We start from the raw sequence: 13,799 nt of genomic DNA, 5'->3' as shown, positions 1-13,799 counted from the left end.
GAGTTTATTTTGGTTTGCATGCATTTGGCAAATCCCTATTGACCACTTACTTATGCGTCAGGCCCTGCTTTAGGTGCCAAGAATACTGTGATGAACAAGACAAAGTCCCTGCAGCTACAAGGAGTTTACATTTTAGTGGGGAAGACAGACAATAAGCAACTAAAACTTTCAGGTAGTGATAAATGCAACAAAAGAAACAAAGACCTTACTTCTTTTTTTGTTGTTGTTATAAATTTATTTATTTATTTTTATTTTTTATTTTTGGCTGCGTTGGGTCTTTGCTGCTGTGCGCAGGCTTTCTCTAGTTGTGGCGGGCGGGGGCTACTCTTCGTTGCGGTGCACGGGCTTCTCATTGTGGTGGCTTCTCTTGTTGCAGAGCACAGGCTCTATGCACACAGGCTTCAGTAGTTGTGGCACGAGGGCTCAGTAGTTGTGGCTCACGGACTCTAGAGCGCAGGCTCAGTAGTTGTGGCGCACGGGCTTAGTTGCTCCGCGGCATGTGGGATCTTCCTGGACCAGGGCTCAAACCCATATCCCCTGCCTTGGCAGGTGGATTCTTAACCACTTGCCACCAGGGAAGTCCAAGACCTTACTTCTTAATCTTGCCCTATTTTCACCATGTCTCATCCCTCTCACATTGTTACTTTCCTCCCTACTCAACTCCTATTCTATGCTCCATCATTAAGTTCATTGTCCCACCCATATATTCAACTCACCCTTCTCTCCTCTCTTCATACTTGTCTGAAAAAAGGCCAACCTGGTTAAATCCAATTATTTGCCACCTTTATACCTAATCCTAGTAGCTGAATACGGCTGCAGAAAAACAATAATCCTGACTGTTCTCACTTTGACTTCATGGCCACTAACCTCAATTGGTCCTCCTTGCCGCTGCCTGGCAACCCTACTACATTCTCTTGTCCACTCGTCTCCCATTCTCCTATATGACTAGCACACATTCCTCTCTCCTGAAACCTCCAACTGTCCTCTCCCACACTGACAGCCAATGATTTTGCTCCTGATTTCACTGAGAAGTTCAAAGGAATAAGAACTTCTGAAGTTCCCATAAATCTGCCAACCCCACCCACTGTCTATAGCTGTATCCTATGTCTTCCCTTCTGCTACTAGGTAGAAATTGTCCTAAGGACAGCTCCTCCACTTGTGTACTAGGTTCCATTGCCTCTCATCTCCCATGGAGACATGAAGTTGTGTCACATAGGTCCCCCTTCAAGGAAGGACCTGTTGCTCAGCTCCAGAGCCTGCGGTCAGCAGACAGCCTCCATGGCCAGCTTCTTCAGCAGCTGCCCCATCTGTGGTCAACTTCACCCCAGGTCATGCCCTTCCTGGGGCGGTTTGCATGCAGTGACTGGGCAAGGCAGGGGTATAAAAGCCCAGCCACGCAGGACGCTCTGAAGAGCTGTACTCACTCCAGAACTCCCCATGGGGTTGGCTGAGGCTTGGCCAGTTCTGCTTTACAGTTTGACCTCTTCCTCTGCCCACTCTTGCTTTCTCCCCCTTCCTTTCACAGGTACTGATTCCTAATCAATACCTGACACCCCAAATTCTGTTTCAGCATCTGCTTACAGAGCCCAACTTGACATACCAACTTTAGGTCAGCTCCAGCTATTGTCCCCTCCTTCTCTTTCATTGCCAATTTCCCCCTCCCTACTGATTCATTCCCATCATCACATAAACATACAGTAATATCTCCCGTCTTAAGAACCAAACTCCCGGGACTTCCCTGGTGGCGCAATGGTTAAGAATCTGCCTGCCAACGCAGGCAACACGGGTTTGAGCCCTGGTCCAGGAAGATCCCGCATGCCGTGGAGCAACTAAACCCGTGCGCCACAACTACTGAGCCTGTGCTCTAGAGCCCGCGAGCCACAACTACTGAGCCCACGTGCCACAACTACTGAAGTCCGCGTGCCTAGAACCCATGCTCCGAAACAAGAGAAGCCACAGCAATGAGAAGCCCGCGCACCACAACGAAGAGTAGCCCCCGCTCGCTGCAACTAGAGAAATCCCGTGCGCAGCAATGAAGACCCAACGCATCCAAAAATAAATGAACAAAATAACTTTATTAAAAAAAAAAAAGAACCAAACTCCCTTTGAGTTACTGCTCCATTTTTCTGCTCCCCCGAAATAGTAAAATTCCTGGAAAGTGTCTGATTCCATTCCTTGCCTACCTGTCTCTCTCTAACCCCACTCCTGGCACCTTCATACTCACCACTGCAGAGAAACAGCTCTTGTCAGTGTTGCTGATAACTCATCATTCTTATACCCAATGGTCAATTCTGAGTGCTTATCTCACCTGACCTTTTAGTAGCTTTGACCCAGCTGATCGCTCTCTCAGCTTAGACACTTCTTAAACACTTAGCTTCTGAAGCACAACATTTTCGCTTGATTTTCCTCCCACTTCACTGGGTTCAGTTGCTCCTTGTCATCTCCTTTGCTGGTTCCACTTCCTCTCCTGAACCTCTAAACACTGGTGAGCTCCAGGGTACAATCTTGACCCTCTGCTGATATTCACTCTGTTAGTGAGCTCCTCCAGGCTCAGAGCTTTAAATACCATCTACTACATGTTGACAACTCCTACATCTATATCCTGGGCTAGAGTTTCACCTGAATGGCAGACTCTCGTATCCAATTGCCTAGCCTGAATCTCCATTTGGATGTTAGCAGGAATCTCAGACTTAACAGGCCTAAAAAATAACTGACTCCCCTCCCCACTACTCCTTGCCCCTCCCCTAATAAAAGCCTGCACCCTCCCCCAACCCCTGAGGTCTTCCTCATCTCAGCAAATACATACTCTGTTCTGGTTATTGAACCAAAAACCCAAGGTCATCATAACCCACATTCAGTACTCTAGAGAATTCTTTAGAATATATCTAGTCTTTCTCCACTGCTCTCATTTACTTAAGATCTCTTTTCAAATGCCATCTTATTAACAAGATCTTCCTTAATTATCAAATACGTAAAATAAAATCCCATCCATCCTACTGGTACTTCCTATCTCCTTTAACCTGCTTTACTTTCATAGCTATTTGTCATACACTATATTCACTTGTTTGTTTGTTCACTGTCTCAACTAGAATGTAAACTTGAAGATGGCAGGGACTTAGTCCTAGTGACAGGCAGAGAGTAGGTGCTCAATAAATATTTTTGAATGAATAAGTGAATGACTGAAAAAGAATGGAAAGGGAATAGTGATGCTATTGGGATAGGAGAAGCACTGAGCATAGAGCTAAATGATGTGAAGGTGCAAATCACTTGAAGATTCTGAGAGAAAAGCAGTCCTGGCAGAAAAAAAGTGGAAAGCCCAAAGGTAGGGGTGAGCTTGGCTTTATGGGGGAACATCAAAGGTATGTGTGGCTGAAACAGCCAAGAGTGTCAGAGAGATGAAATCAAGATTGTCAGCAACTGGATGATGTAGCACCTTATAAACCATGTGGACAAAAAGAAATTGTTGCCTGCCATTTCAGTAAACAAAGAATGTTGCCTGTCATTCCAGTAAACAGCAAATGTTACCACCATCAAGCCATCAGCCACTGCACCCTGAGGGGAATTCAGGACAGAGAAAAACAGGATACTGGCCCTAGATAGTTAAGATGCATTTCTAAGGACTTCCCTGGTGGCGCAGTGGTTAAGAATCCACCTGCCAATGCAGGGGACACGGGTTTGAGCCCTGGTGCGGGAAGATCCCACGTGCTGTGGAGCAACTAAGCCTGTGCACCACAACTACTGAGCCTGCGCTCTAGAGCCCGTGTGCCACAACTACTGAGACTGCGTGCCACAACTACTGAAGCCCGCGCGCCTAGAGCCCGTGCTCCGCAACAAGAGAAGCCACCGCAATGAGAAGCCCGGGCACCGCAACGAAGAGTAGCCCCTGCTCACCGCAACTAGAGAAAGCCCGCGGGCAGCCACAAAGACCCAATGCAGCCAAAAATAATAAATAAATAATAAATAAATTTATAACAACAACAAAAAAAGAAGTAAGGTCTTTGTTTCTTTTGTTGCATTTATCACTACCTGAAAGTTTTAGTTGCTTATTGTCTGTCTTCCCCACTAAAATGTAAACTCCTTGTAGCTGCAGGGACTTTGTCTTGTTCATCACAGTATTCTTGGCACCTAAAGCAGGGCCTGACGCATAAGTAAGTGGTCAATAGGGATTTGCCAAATGCATGCAAACCAAAATAAACTCTTATTATGAAGATTCAGAGCATTTTTCGTTTATTGCGATGCGATGGTATATTAGGATGAGACAGGTTCTTTTGGCAAAAGTTTAACAGCAGTTAAACAATTTTAACAGAAGTTTATTTCTCGCTCACTGCAACTAGAGAAAGCCTGCATGCAGTAACAAAGACCCAACGCAGCCAAAAATAAAATAAATAAATAAATAATTTATTTATTAAAAAACAGAGATGCATTTCTAAGGAATAATTTCCAATGAGCCCAATCTCTTGCATCTTCCCATTCATAGAAAAGCACTAAAATCATGAACTTGAGACGTCTTTTTTTTTGTGATTAGCAGTAATCTTTTGATGTTTGACTACATGTTTTTGTTTGGGTTTTTTTGTTGTTGTTTTGTGGGTTTCGTTCAGCAAAAACTCCTATATATCCTGGCTCTTCCCTTACTTATTCAGAGCAGTTCCTCAGAGCTATCTGAGAGGCTGTCTCCCAGGCTATAGTCCTCAGTAAGTTCCCCGAATAAAATGTAACTCGCGGTTTCCCTGGCGGCACAGTGGTTGAGAATCTGCCTGCCAATGCAAGGGACACAGGTTTGAGCCCTGGTCTGGGAAGATCCCACATGCCATGGAGCAACTAAGCTCGTGTGCCACAACTACTGAGCCTGCGCTCCAGAGTCCGCGTGCCACAACTACTGAAGCCTGCACGCCTAGAGCCTGTGCTCTGCGACAAGAGAAGCCACCGCAATGAGAAACCGGTGCACCCCAACGAAGAGTAGCCCCTGCTCGCCGCAACTAGAGAAAAGCTCGGGCACAGCAATGAAGACCCAACGCAGCCAAAAATAAATTTATTAAAAAAAAAAAAAGTAACTCGCAACTTTTAGGTTGTGCATTTTTCTTTGGTGGACAACCATAAATATTTTGAATTTTATTCCAAGTATGATGGGGAATCATTGGAGAGTCTTAAGCAAGCGAGTAGCCAATCTGATCATTAAAACAAAAATACAAACAAATCACCTTGGCTGCTACGTGATTAGTAGGAGGTGGGGCTAGCAATGTGGAAGCCACCTGACCAGTGAGGGACTATGTCAAAATCCAAGCAAGAGAGTGGACAGGATCTGAGTGACATCAGTAGAGTGAAAAACGGTTTAAAATTTGAGGGTATAAGTGACAGGATTTGCTTATGTTTTCAATAGGGGCACAAAAGGAAAAAAGAAGATTCAAAGAAAATGTCTAACTTCTGCCTTACAAACCGGAGTCCATTCAGGCAAATTTAACTGATCATATTTCTGTTAAGTTCGTCCAGTAAAAGGATCCTTTGGGCAGACAGTGGTTGAGGACTTCGGGGGGGGGGGGGAAGATGAAGGGAATCAAATACAGTAAGGGGGAGCATTTGGGCGGGGGGAAGCACTGTGTTGTTGTTTTTTTTTTAAACAAAGCCAAAAGATGAGTTTATTGCAAGGGTTTCGACCTGCAAGCCTGGAAACTCAAGGGTATGGGAGCAATGTGTTCACTTTTTTAAACGCTGAGTTTTAAAGGATTCTGCGGAGCTGGCCTAGAACTCTGGGAGAAGAGTCTGGAATGGGTGATACCGTATTTCCTCTATTATAACTAACACACATGATTTCCCCCTACATTTACAGGTCTGGAAATCTTTTTCTCTCCGGTGACTGTTAACTTTCAACGTGGTAGGGGCTTTTCCCTTGCGGTGCACCTTACAAGCGACGGGGTCCTCCGAAATACAGCAGATTCGGGAGTCATCACCAGCGTGATCTCTGGTACCCAAATGCGAGCGCTCACTTAGTTATTCCCCTCAACCTCTGGGAAGTACTGTAGCAGCGACTTCACGGGATGTAAACTTCTTCACCACCCTCCGCCCGCCCCCTCCCGGACCCGCGGCCGCTTCTCTTTTCCGGGAACGAGCCACGGAGACAATACACATGCAGGCCCTCTAGCGTTCTTCCGCTCGGCGCCGCCTCGCCGGTCCCGGGCCCGCTCCCGCCCGCCGCCCGGGAAGCGGCGCTTTCCCGGCAGAGCGCCGACCTGACGCGGGACGCCGCCGGGGCGGCCCGGGAGCGCGCTGCCCCTCTGCCCGCGGCCAGGACGACCCTCGCGCCCCCGCCGCGCCCCAGCCCGCCGGGGCTTCCCACAGAGGCGCCGGCCCGCCCCGCCTCCCCCACTCCGCGCGCGCCAACTCCCAGCCCGCGGCCCTGATTGGCCGCCGCATTCCCGCTTTCCTTCCCGAACCGCCATTTTGAAAATCTTGTTGATTCTGGGCAGCCGAGAGCGCGGCGCAAGCGTCACGCCAGCGAGCGGCCGGCGCGCGTCCTCCTCGGTGCCCGTCGCCTCCTCCCGGAGCGTCTTCGTGCCCTCGCGCGCCAGGCCCGCGGCGGCCGGGACCCGTGGTGAGGGCCGCGTTGGCGAAGGAGAGGCCGAGAGGGCGCGCGGGGCCCGCCCGCACCGCCGCGGCCATTTGGACGGCGGCCTGGGGCGGGGGAGGGGACGCGGGGCGGCCGGCGGCGCGGACCGGGCGGTGGGAGGGGCGGCTAGGCGCCCGCGCTTTCCCGCCTCAGGACGGCCGGACTGCCCGCGGGGCAAGAGGGAAGCCGCCCCTGGGGAGTGAGAGCAGCAGACCGGGCTACGCTGGGAGGCAACTTTGCGGTCAGGTTTCCCGCGGCTCCCGGGGGCGGCCGGCTGGGGCCGCCGCGTCCTTCCAGCCGGGGGCGAGGGGACCGAGACGTGTGGCTTCCTCCCCGCCCGCAGGTCCACAGCATGTCCTCCTCCGGCCCTGCTGCAGAGGGAGAGGGAGCCCCCGCCCACCCCGCGTCCGAGAAAGAGCCCGAAATGCCCGGCCCGAGAGAAGAAAGTGAAGAGGAGGACGAGGACGACGAGGAGGAGGAGGAAGAGGAAGAGAAAGGTGGGGAGGAAGTCTCGTTGCTAGTGATCGATTTTACCGAAAACGGTGTTCTGGCTGTTTTTGCGTTTAGAGACGCTAAATCGGAGTGATTTTCAGTAAGAATGTTTGCGGAATTAGGGGTTTTTTTGTGTTGAGCAGTTGTAGAGAAAATAACTTTGGGAATTCCAATTTTAAAAAAATTACTCCTTCCGTTGTTACTATTTTGGAGTGCAGTTTACTTCTCGCCAGCAACAGAGAAGTTCATACCATTTTATCTTTTGACAGGAAGTTTGTAAGTTTCAGATCTGTTTTTTTTTTTAAACTGCTAGCCTTGGGGGTTACTAAGGTAATGTTTTATTTTTGCTAATTTAAGTACACGTCCTTTGCCTTTTGAAGTTATTGTAGGGTCCTAACTGAAAGCACATATTAAGACTTGAAAAAGTTAGTAATACGAGTCTTGGAAATATTTTAATAGTTTTAATTTATTTGCCGAACTTCAGCAGACGTTCTTTTCAAAGGCTCAGGGGAGTTACTTTCACGGGGAAACACCGGTGAAAGCTGTTGCTCCCTTAGAAAGTAGTTACATACGAAAGCAGTGAACTGTGAAAGAAAGTTAAATGAGAGCTCAGAGCTGTCTCAGTTTTGGTGTTGAGGGAGAGCGGTAGTAGCCTGTTTGGACGCACGAAACCGAGGAGCCTTAGAGAGTTGAGTGGTGCGTCAGTTTATCCAGGATGCATGGGGCAGTGCCTCTGAGGTGTGCCAGCTTCCTAAAATGTTTCTAACCACTTAAAGCTCCGTGTCACAGATCTTAGCCTTCTCTCGTGGTGTTAGCCCAATCTAGGTTTGTTTAATATTTGACTACCGCTCAACCAAACTTGGGAAGAGGTTTGAGGTTTTCGTCCCAAACCCAGGTTTCACTGTCAATTTTTTTTTTTTTTTTTTAAGTCTAAACCAGTCCACCGTCAGCACTTTTTATAAATACATTCTGGGTTGAGATTACACCGTGTGCCTTTTGTCTGTCTGAAGTGGTATGTGCTCCAAGAGGGGAAGCATGTCCACGTTTAAGTACAAAAACGCTTAGGAAAAATATGAATTATTTTTAAATTATTCATAATATAATAACTGAAAATTGGCCGCGGTATCTCACTACTAGTCCAAGACTTTCTCAGCGCTTTTTCCTCCAATTTTTGGTTTTGGATACCACCGAGATGATGAATTTCTTCACATCAGGAAGAAATTATAGAAATCATGTAAAAATTCTATAAATGACCGGTACAGTAATGCTCGGGAGATTGATGGCAGTTTAAATTGTAATTTTTTTTTTTAACATGAAAATTAAAAAAAAAAATTATCCCCAGGCAGTTCTATAGTTGTCCTAATTTATTATTGTTCTCCTTTTCCTCATTTGAGGTGTTTGTGGAGCAGTTGAAATTGTGGGTGTTTTCATCCTACTTGGCCCTGAAAATTTAACTCTACTACTGAGGCATCATAGAAACAAGACACTGAAATTTGTGCCAAGTAAAGGGGTGAATTGACTTAGCTTGGCAGTGGTTTGGGGAGTGAGGGGAAGGGCGGTAGGAGATGCCTTGTAAAAGATGACTCCTAGGTTTCTGTCTTTGGCGGCTGGGTGGATAATACTGCCATTTTCTGAAAGATAGAATTCATGAAGATGAGTGAGTTTGGAGATGATTATGACTTCTGTTTTGGATGCACTGAGTTTGGTGCCTGTAGGACATGAAGTGGAGCTGTTCACTTGACAGCCTGAAGCTCAGGAGAAGGCTCTGGGCTGGAGGTGGACCAGGAAAGTCATTAGCTTATAGATGGTAATCAGCAGCAAGCAAAGGGCTTCTGTCACGCAGAGAAAGGGAGCGGAGTGGTCACCAACGTTGCTTTAGAGTGCTTTCTCTTCATGCTGCACTCCATTGCCAGCATACCCCTGCTGGAATCCCTTTCTTTTTACTAATTCCTTGTGGGTAGATCCTTACATCTCCAAATCTTACCTGTCCTTCAAAGCCAGATCCAATGTTTTGGTCCTTTTTCCATAATCCAAAAAGAATTACTCTTTCATCAACTCACAGAACTTTCAATTTTATCTTTCTTAAAGTGTGTTATCATCTTCTACCTTGGAGTATATTTGTGTCTCATGGACCCCAGTAGACATGATCTCTTTCAAGAAATACTCAGTTTCTTAGTCATCTGTTGATGCCTTCTTAGTATCTAGTGCAACTTGGCACAAAACAGGCACGCAGGTGAATGAATGGAAGGACTTCCAACAATCTATAGTGTCCTCTTACTTATCTGACTTTATCTCAGTCAGAAAGTAAATGGGTTTTAGAAAAATCCAGCCTAGGGACTACCCTGGTGGCTCAGTGGTTAAGAATCTGCCTGCCAATGCAGGGGACACGGGTTCGATCCCTGGTCCAGGAAGATCCCACATGCCTCAGAGCAGCTAAGCCCGTGTGCCGCAACTACTGAGCCTGCGAGCCGCAACTACTGAAGCCCGTGGGCCTAGAGCCCGTGCTCCGCGACAAGAGAAGCCACCGCAATGAGAAGCCCGCACACTGCAGCTAGAGAGAGCCTGTGCGCAGCAATGAAGACCCAACACAGCCAAAAATAAAAAAAAAGAAAATCCAGCATAATGTTTAAATTGTAAAATATATATATTACCTAGCTTAGAAAAAAAAACAGTCCGGACTAAATATTGCAAAACTTTTTTACAGGGTTTTATGACCATTATTATGAACATCATTTATTGAACTACAAAGTAATGCCCTCACAATTGATTGCCTTAAATGTAAACTTGTAGAATTTTACCCTAGCCATAGTAACTCCAGGCTGCTCTGCCTTACTGTTGTTTTTCTTCTGTCAGCTTACTAAATTATTGCTTTGCCCTGAATATCTCTTGAAGTTCTTATAATCTCAATCTAAACTTGCTGTTTTCTGATGTACGGTAAATGGAATCCCAATAAATAGAATTATGTCTAGTCAAATCGTAGGTTTAATGAGCACCTTGGCGATTTTTCACAAATAAAATGACTGGACTTCCATAGCAATAATTGTAGCGGGATAGAAGTTTGTTTGCTTTCTGATTTTTTTTTTAAAACTGGTTCCCCTGTGGGGTTGCCAGGTAAGTAAAGTGTTACTTTTAAAAAACTTCAGTGATGCTATTAACTTATCAAGTATTTTCATCTCTGTTGTATCATTTGCTTCTCAAAATCATGCTCAGGAGAAGAGTTTATGTTTATGTAATAAAGTTAATACTTTCTTTAAGCTTTTTGTTATTTAAGAAGTATTAAATTAATTTCTAGAAAAGAGTCTCATCGTGGAAGGCAAGAGGGAAAAGAAAAAAGTAGAGAGGTTGACAATGCAAGTCTCTTCCTTGCAAAGAGAGCCATTTACAATTGCACAAGGTAAGTTTATGTTCCTTTCATTTTATAGTGAAAACGCCTAAATGTACAAAATGATGGATAGCAGTGCTTATTAGTTTTTAGTGTTTACTAAGTAGCAATATATAACTGGTGTAATTCTATTTAATTTGCCCTATTAGAGCAGAAGTTATATGTAAATTATGCTGTAAAAATAATTCTCATTAAATTAAATGTTCTAACACATAATGGGTATTTAACGTGGTATTTTTTCCTAGGAAAGGGGCAGAAACTTTGTGAAATTGAAAGGATACATTTTTTTCTGAGTAAGAAGAAAACGGATGAACTTAGAAATCTACATAAACTGCTTTACAACAGACCAGGCACAGTAAGACCTTTTTTATACCTTTTACCTAGTAGTATACTTACGTGTTAAAATACTTCACAATAGAAGCATAATTTTAGTTCTGGAAAGGACTTAAGCAATCAACTAGATCAATCTCCATACCCTACAAAAGTGAGCCAGCCGACACATTGTTGAATGAGTTATCACAGGACACGTAGCTGGATATTAGCCATTAGTATTTTAACATCCAGGGCTCTTTATACTGTAGTTGTTTTTAAGGCAAACTGAAATTTCACATTGTGAAATCAAAATTATGATGATTTTAGTGATTTTAACTGTATTAGAAGAAATTTATTTTTTGGATTTTTTAAAAACTAATTTTTATTTATTTATTTATTTGGCTGCGCTGGGTCTTAGTTGCGGCACACGAGATCTAGTTCCCTGACCAGGGATCAAACCCAGGCCCCGCGTATTGGGAGCATGAAGTCTTAACCACTGGACCACGAGGGAAGTCCCTTTTTTGGATGTTTCTAACCATTCAGAAATAAATGATACAGCATATTGTATCTCATTTTGAGGAAATATCTGTTAAATTAGGTGGTAATTTTTTGCCAATGTTAGAATAAATCAGTGTTTCATTTACTGAATTACTATACTGTACACACAACTTCAGTATTCCATATAAGTGAGGAGACTTTGAGCTGTGAGTGGGCAAAGTAAAGTTTGACATTGTTTGACTGTCTGAAGCATGGTAAAATTTATTTTCATGTGTGTTACCTCATTCGACCCTGACAACAATCTAATCTACACAAGTCCCATTACTGCTAAATGGTATTAACTTTTGGAGGTGCTCTGTTCTTTACTCTTTAAGGAATCAATCCCTGACTTTCTGTTGGAAAATAAGAAATATTACTAGTAACTTGTATTATTTAAGGAAAGGATGTCATTTTTTTTTTAATGTTATTTATTTATTTTGGCCGCACTGCACGGCTTGTGGGATCTTAGTTCCCTGACCAGGGACTGAACCCGGGCCCTTGGCAGTGAGAGCACGGAGCCCTAGCCGCTGGACCGCCAGGGAGTAGTCTGTCTTTTTAGTAACTTTCCACATCCCCTGGTGCTGTCAGATAACATTTAGTTGTGGTTTTATAATTACTAGTAAAAATTCCCAGATGAAATACATTTCAATTCAAGTTGTTATTTTCAAAGAACTGAGTTTGTGAGCACTTTATAATGTTAATATTTTAGTAGCAAATACAGTTTTCCAATGTGAAGAAAAAATGTTGAATACACCAATATTATAATGTGGAGACAGGTGTGAAAATAAAGGTGTTGGCTTTGAAATTTGTGTGCATTACTGGGTAATAAGTAGCATTAATGATAGGAGAAACATTTTCAGGTGTCCTCATTAAAGAAGAATGTGGGTCAGTTCAGTGGATTTCCATTTGAAAAAGGAAGTATCCAATATAAAAAGAAGGAAGAAATGTTGAAAAAGTAAGTTATTTTTATAAATATCATAGTTAATGTGCTTCAAACTTAATTTTAAACATTTAAATATAACTGCCCTTACGTTTTCAGTGGACTGCTGATTCTTTGCTTTAAATTCCAAGACCATGTCATCATAAAGTATTAACTGTTTCCGATAAATAGCGGCTGTCAAGATTATTGAAAACTCAAAGACATTTCTGTTTCTTAGAAGAATGATACAGGTAAATCATTCACACAGTACAAAATTCAGGAGGTCCAAAGGAAATGTAGTGAAAACTCTTCCATTCCTGTTCCCTGTCAGCCACTCTGTTCTCCCACTTATAGGTACCATTTAAATTATTTTGAAGTTAATCAATTTGATAGAAATCATTTCCATCCTAATGCAAACAAGATGATATATTCTTTAAAAAAATTTTTTTTAATGAGATGATATATTTTTATAAGAGTTTTTGTTTGTTAAGTCCCCTGTAGTTTAAAAACTCTTAAGTATTAAAGGTCATTACCTATACCTTGTTTGAGACATTGTCAGTAGGAATACTCAGGGGAAAATGTATTGTTTAATCACCAGCCAGAAGAATTAACAAGTTTGTGAATTTTATAGTATTGAAAACTTTTTACGTTATATTTCAGTGAACTAAGTGAATTTATTTTCATACCACCTTTAAGACTTAATTGGTAAATGATGTTTTCCATTTATTAATAATTACATCTGGTTGTATTTTGTGCAGTAGTCACGATTATCAGGAGTACTTCTAAGATTCAGAGAAACATTGGCTGTTTTCTTAATGTTTGTGGCTGAGCCAGTTTGGTTAGCTGTTATCTTTATATTGTGGAGAATGTTTATAAACTTTCCTACGTAATCACATTGGTTTCTTCCATTTTCTGTTTCAGATTTAGAAATGCCATGTTAAAGAGCATCTGCGAGGTTCTTGATTTGGAGCGATCAGGTGTAAATAGTGAACTGGTGAAAAGGATCTTGAATTTCTTAATGCATCCAAAGCCTTCTGGCAAAGTGAGGATCACTTTTTACTATTTCAGTAACAAATCAGTTATTTGTAGTGTCTCCATTCTCTTTTTTTCTGGAACATTTTAATTAGCATTGCTGTCAACATTCAGTAATATCTTTTACATTCAAAGAATGTGCCTTCCGTTGACATATCTGCGACAGTTTCATGATAGAAATAACAGAGAAGGCATACGGATGTGTTTTCCCTTATCAGATGTAAAGGATGTAAGATTAAGAAAAATAATTGTTAACTAAATGTCAAATGGGACAGAAATACAAAGGAAGTATCCAGAGTTATGTATCTAGAAGGCACTTGAAGAACAGAAACAGGTTGAGCTGAGGGTGAGGTGTTGGGCTGGTGAGGGAGAGTGTGCAACCTGTAATCAGATCAGGAAAGGCAAGGTGGTGTATTAGAGCTGGATATTTACTAGATACTGGAATAAGGTTATGAAAAAGTGACAGAAAAAAGCTGGCTCTTTGAAGTTTCTTGGACTGTATTTCCAGAGTCATCAAGAGAGCC

The 13,799-nt window shown here is 43.4% G+C and overlaps 1 protein-coding gene across 2 annotated transcripts in view; it reads left to right on the top strand.

The window, feature by feature from the left end:
- Positions 1–6,422: 6,422 nt before the first annotated feature.
- DEK (DEK proto-oncogene) overlaps positions 6,423–13,799 on the top strand; it is a 29,404-nt gene continuing 22,027 nt past the window's right edge. Inside the window, exons 1-6 of one of the 2 annotated variants that reach the window (XM_061194852.1) lie at positions 6,423–6,586; positions 6,945–7,098; positions 10,386–10,487; positions 10,721–10,830; positions 12,185–12,279; positions 13,165–13,285. In XM_061194852.1, coding sequence (XP_061050835.1) covers positions 6,954–7,098; positions 10,386–10,487; positions 10,721–10,830; positions 12,185–12,279; positions 13,165–13,285 — 573 coding nt within the window. In that variant the 5' untranslated portion in view covers positions 6,423–6,586; positions 6,945–6,953. Of the gene's footprint in view, positions 6,587–6,694; positions 6,843–6,944; positions 7,099–10,385; positions 10,488–10,720; positions 10,831–12,184; positions 12,280–13,164; positions 13,286–13,799 lie in introns of those variants that run through there. The other variant, XM_061194853.1, reaches the window with a different exon arrangement.

This window comes from Eubalaena glacialis, chromosome 7 (assembly GCF_028564815.1).
Source record: "Eubalaena glacialis isolate mEubGla1 chromosome 7, mEubGla1.1.hap2.+ XY, whole genome shotgun sequence".
Classification (NCBI taxonomy): domain Eukaryota; kingdom Metazoa; phylum Chordata; class Mammalia; order Artiodactyla; family Balaenidae; genus Eubalaena; species Eubalaena glacialis.
Note: the sequence above shows the minus strand (reverse complement) of the source record. Positions and strands in the feature narration are given on the sequence as shown.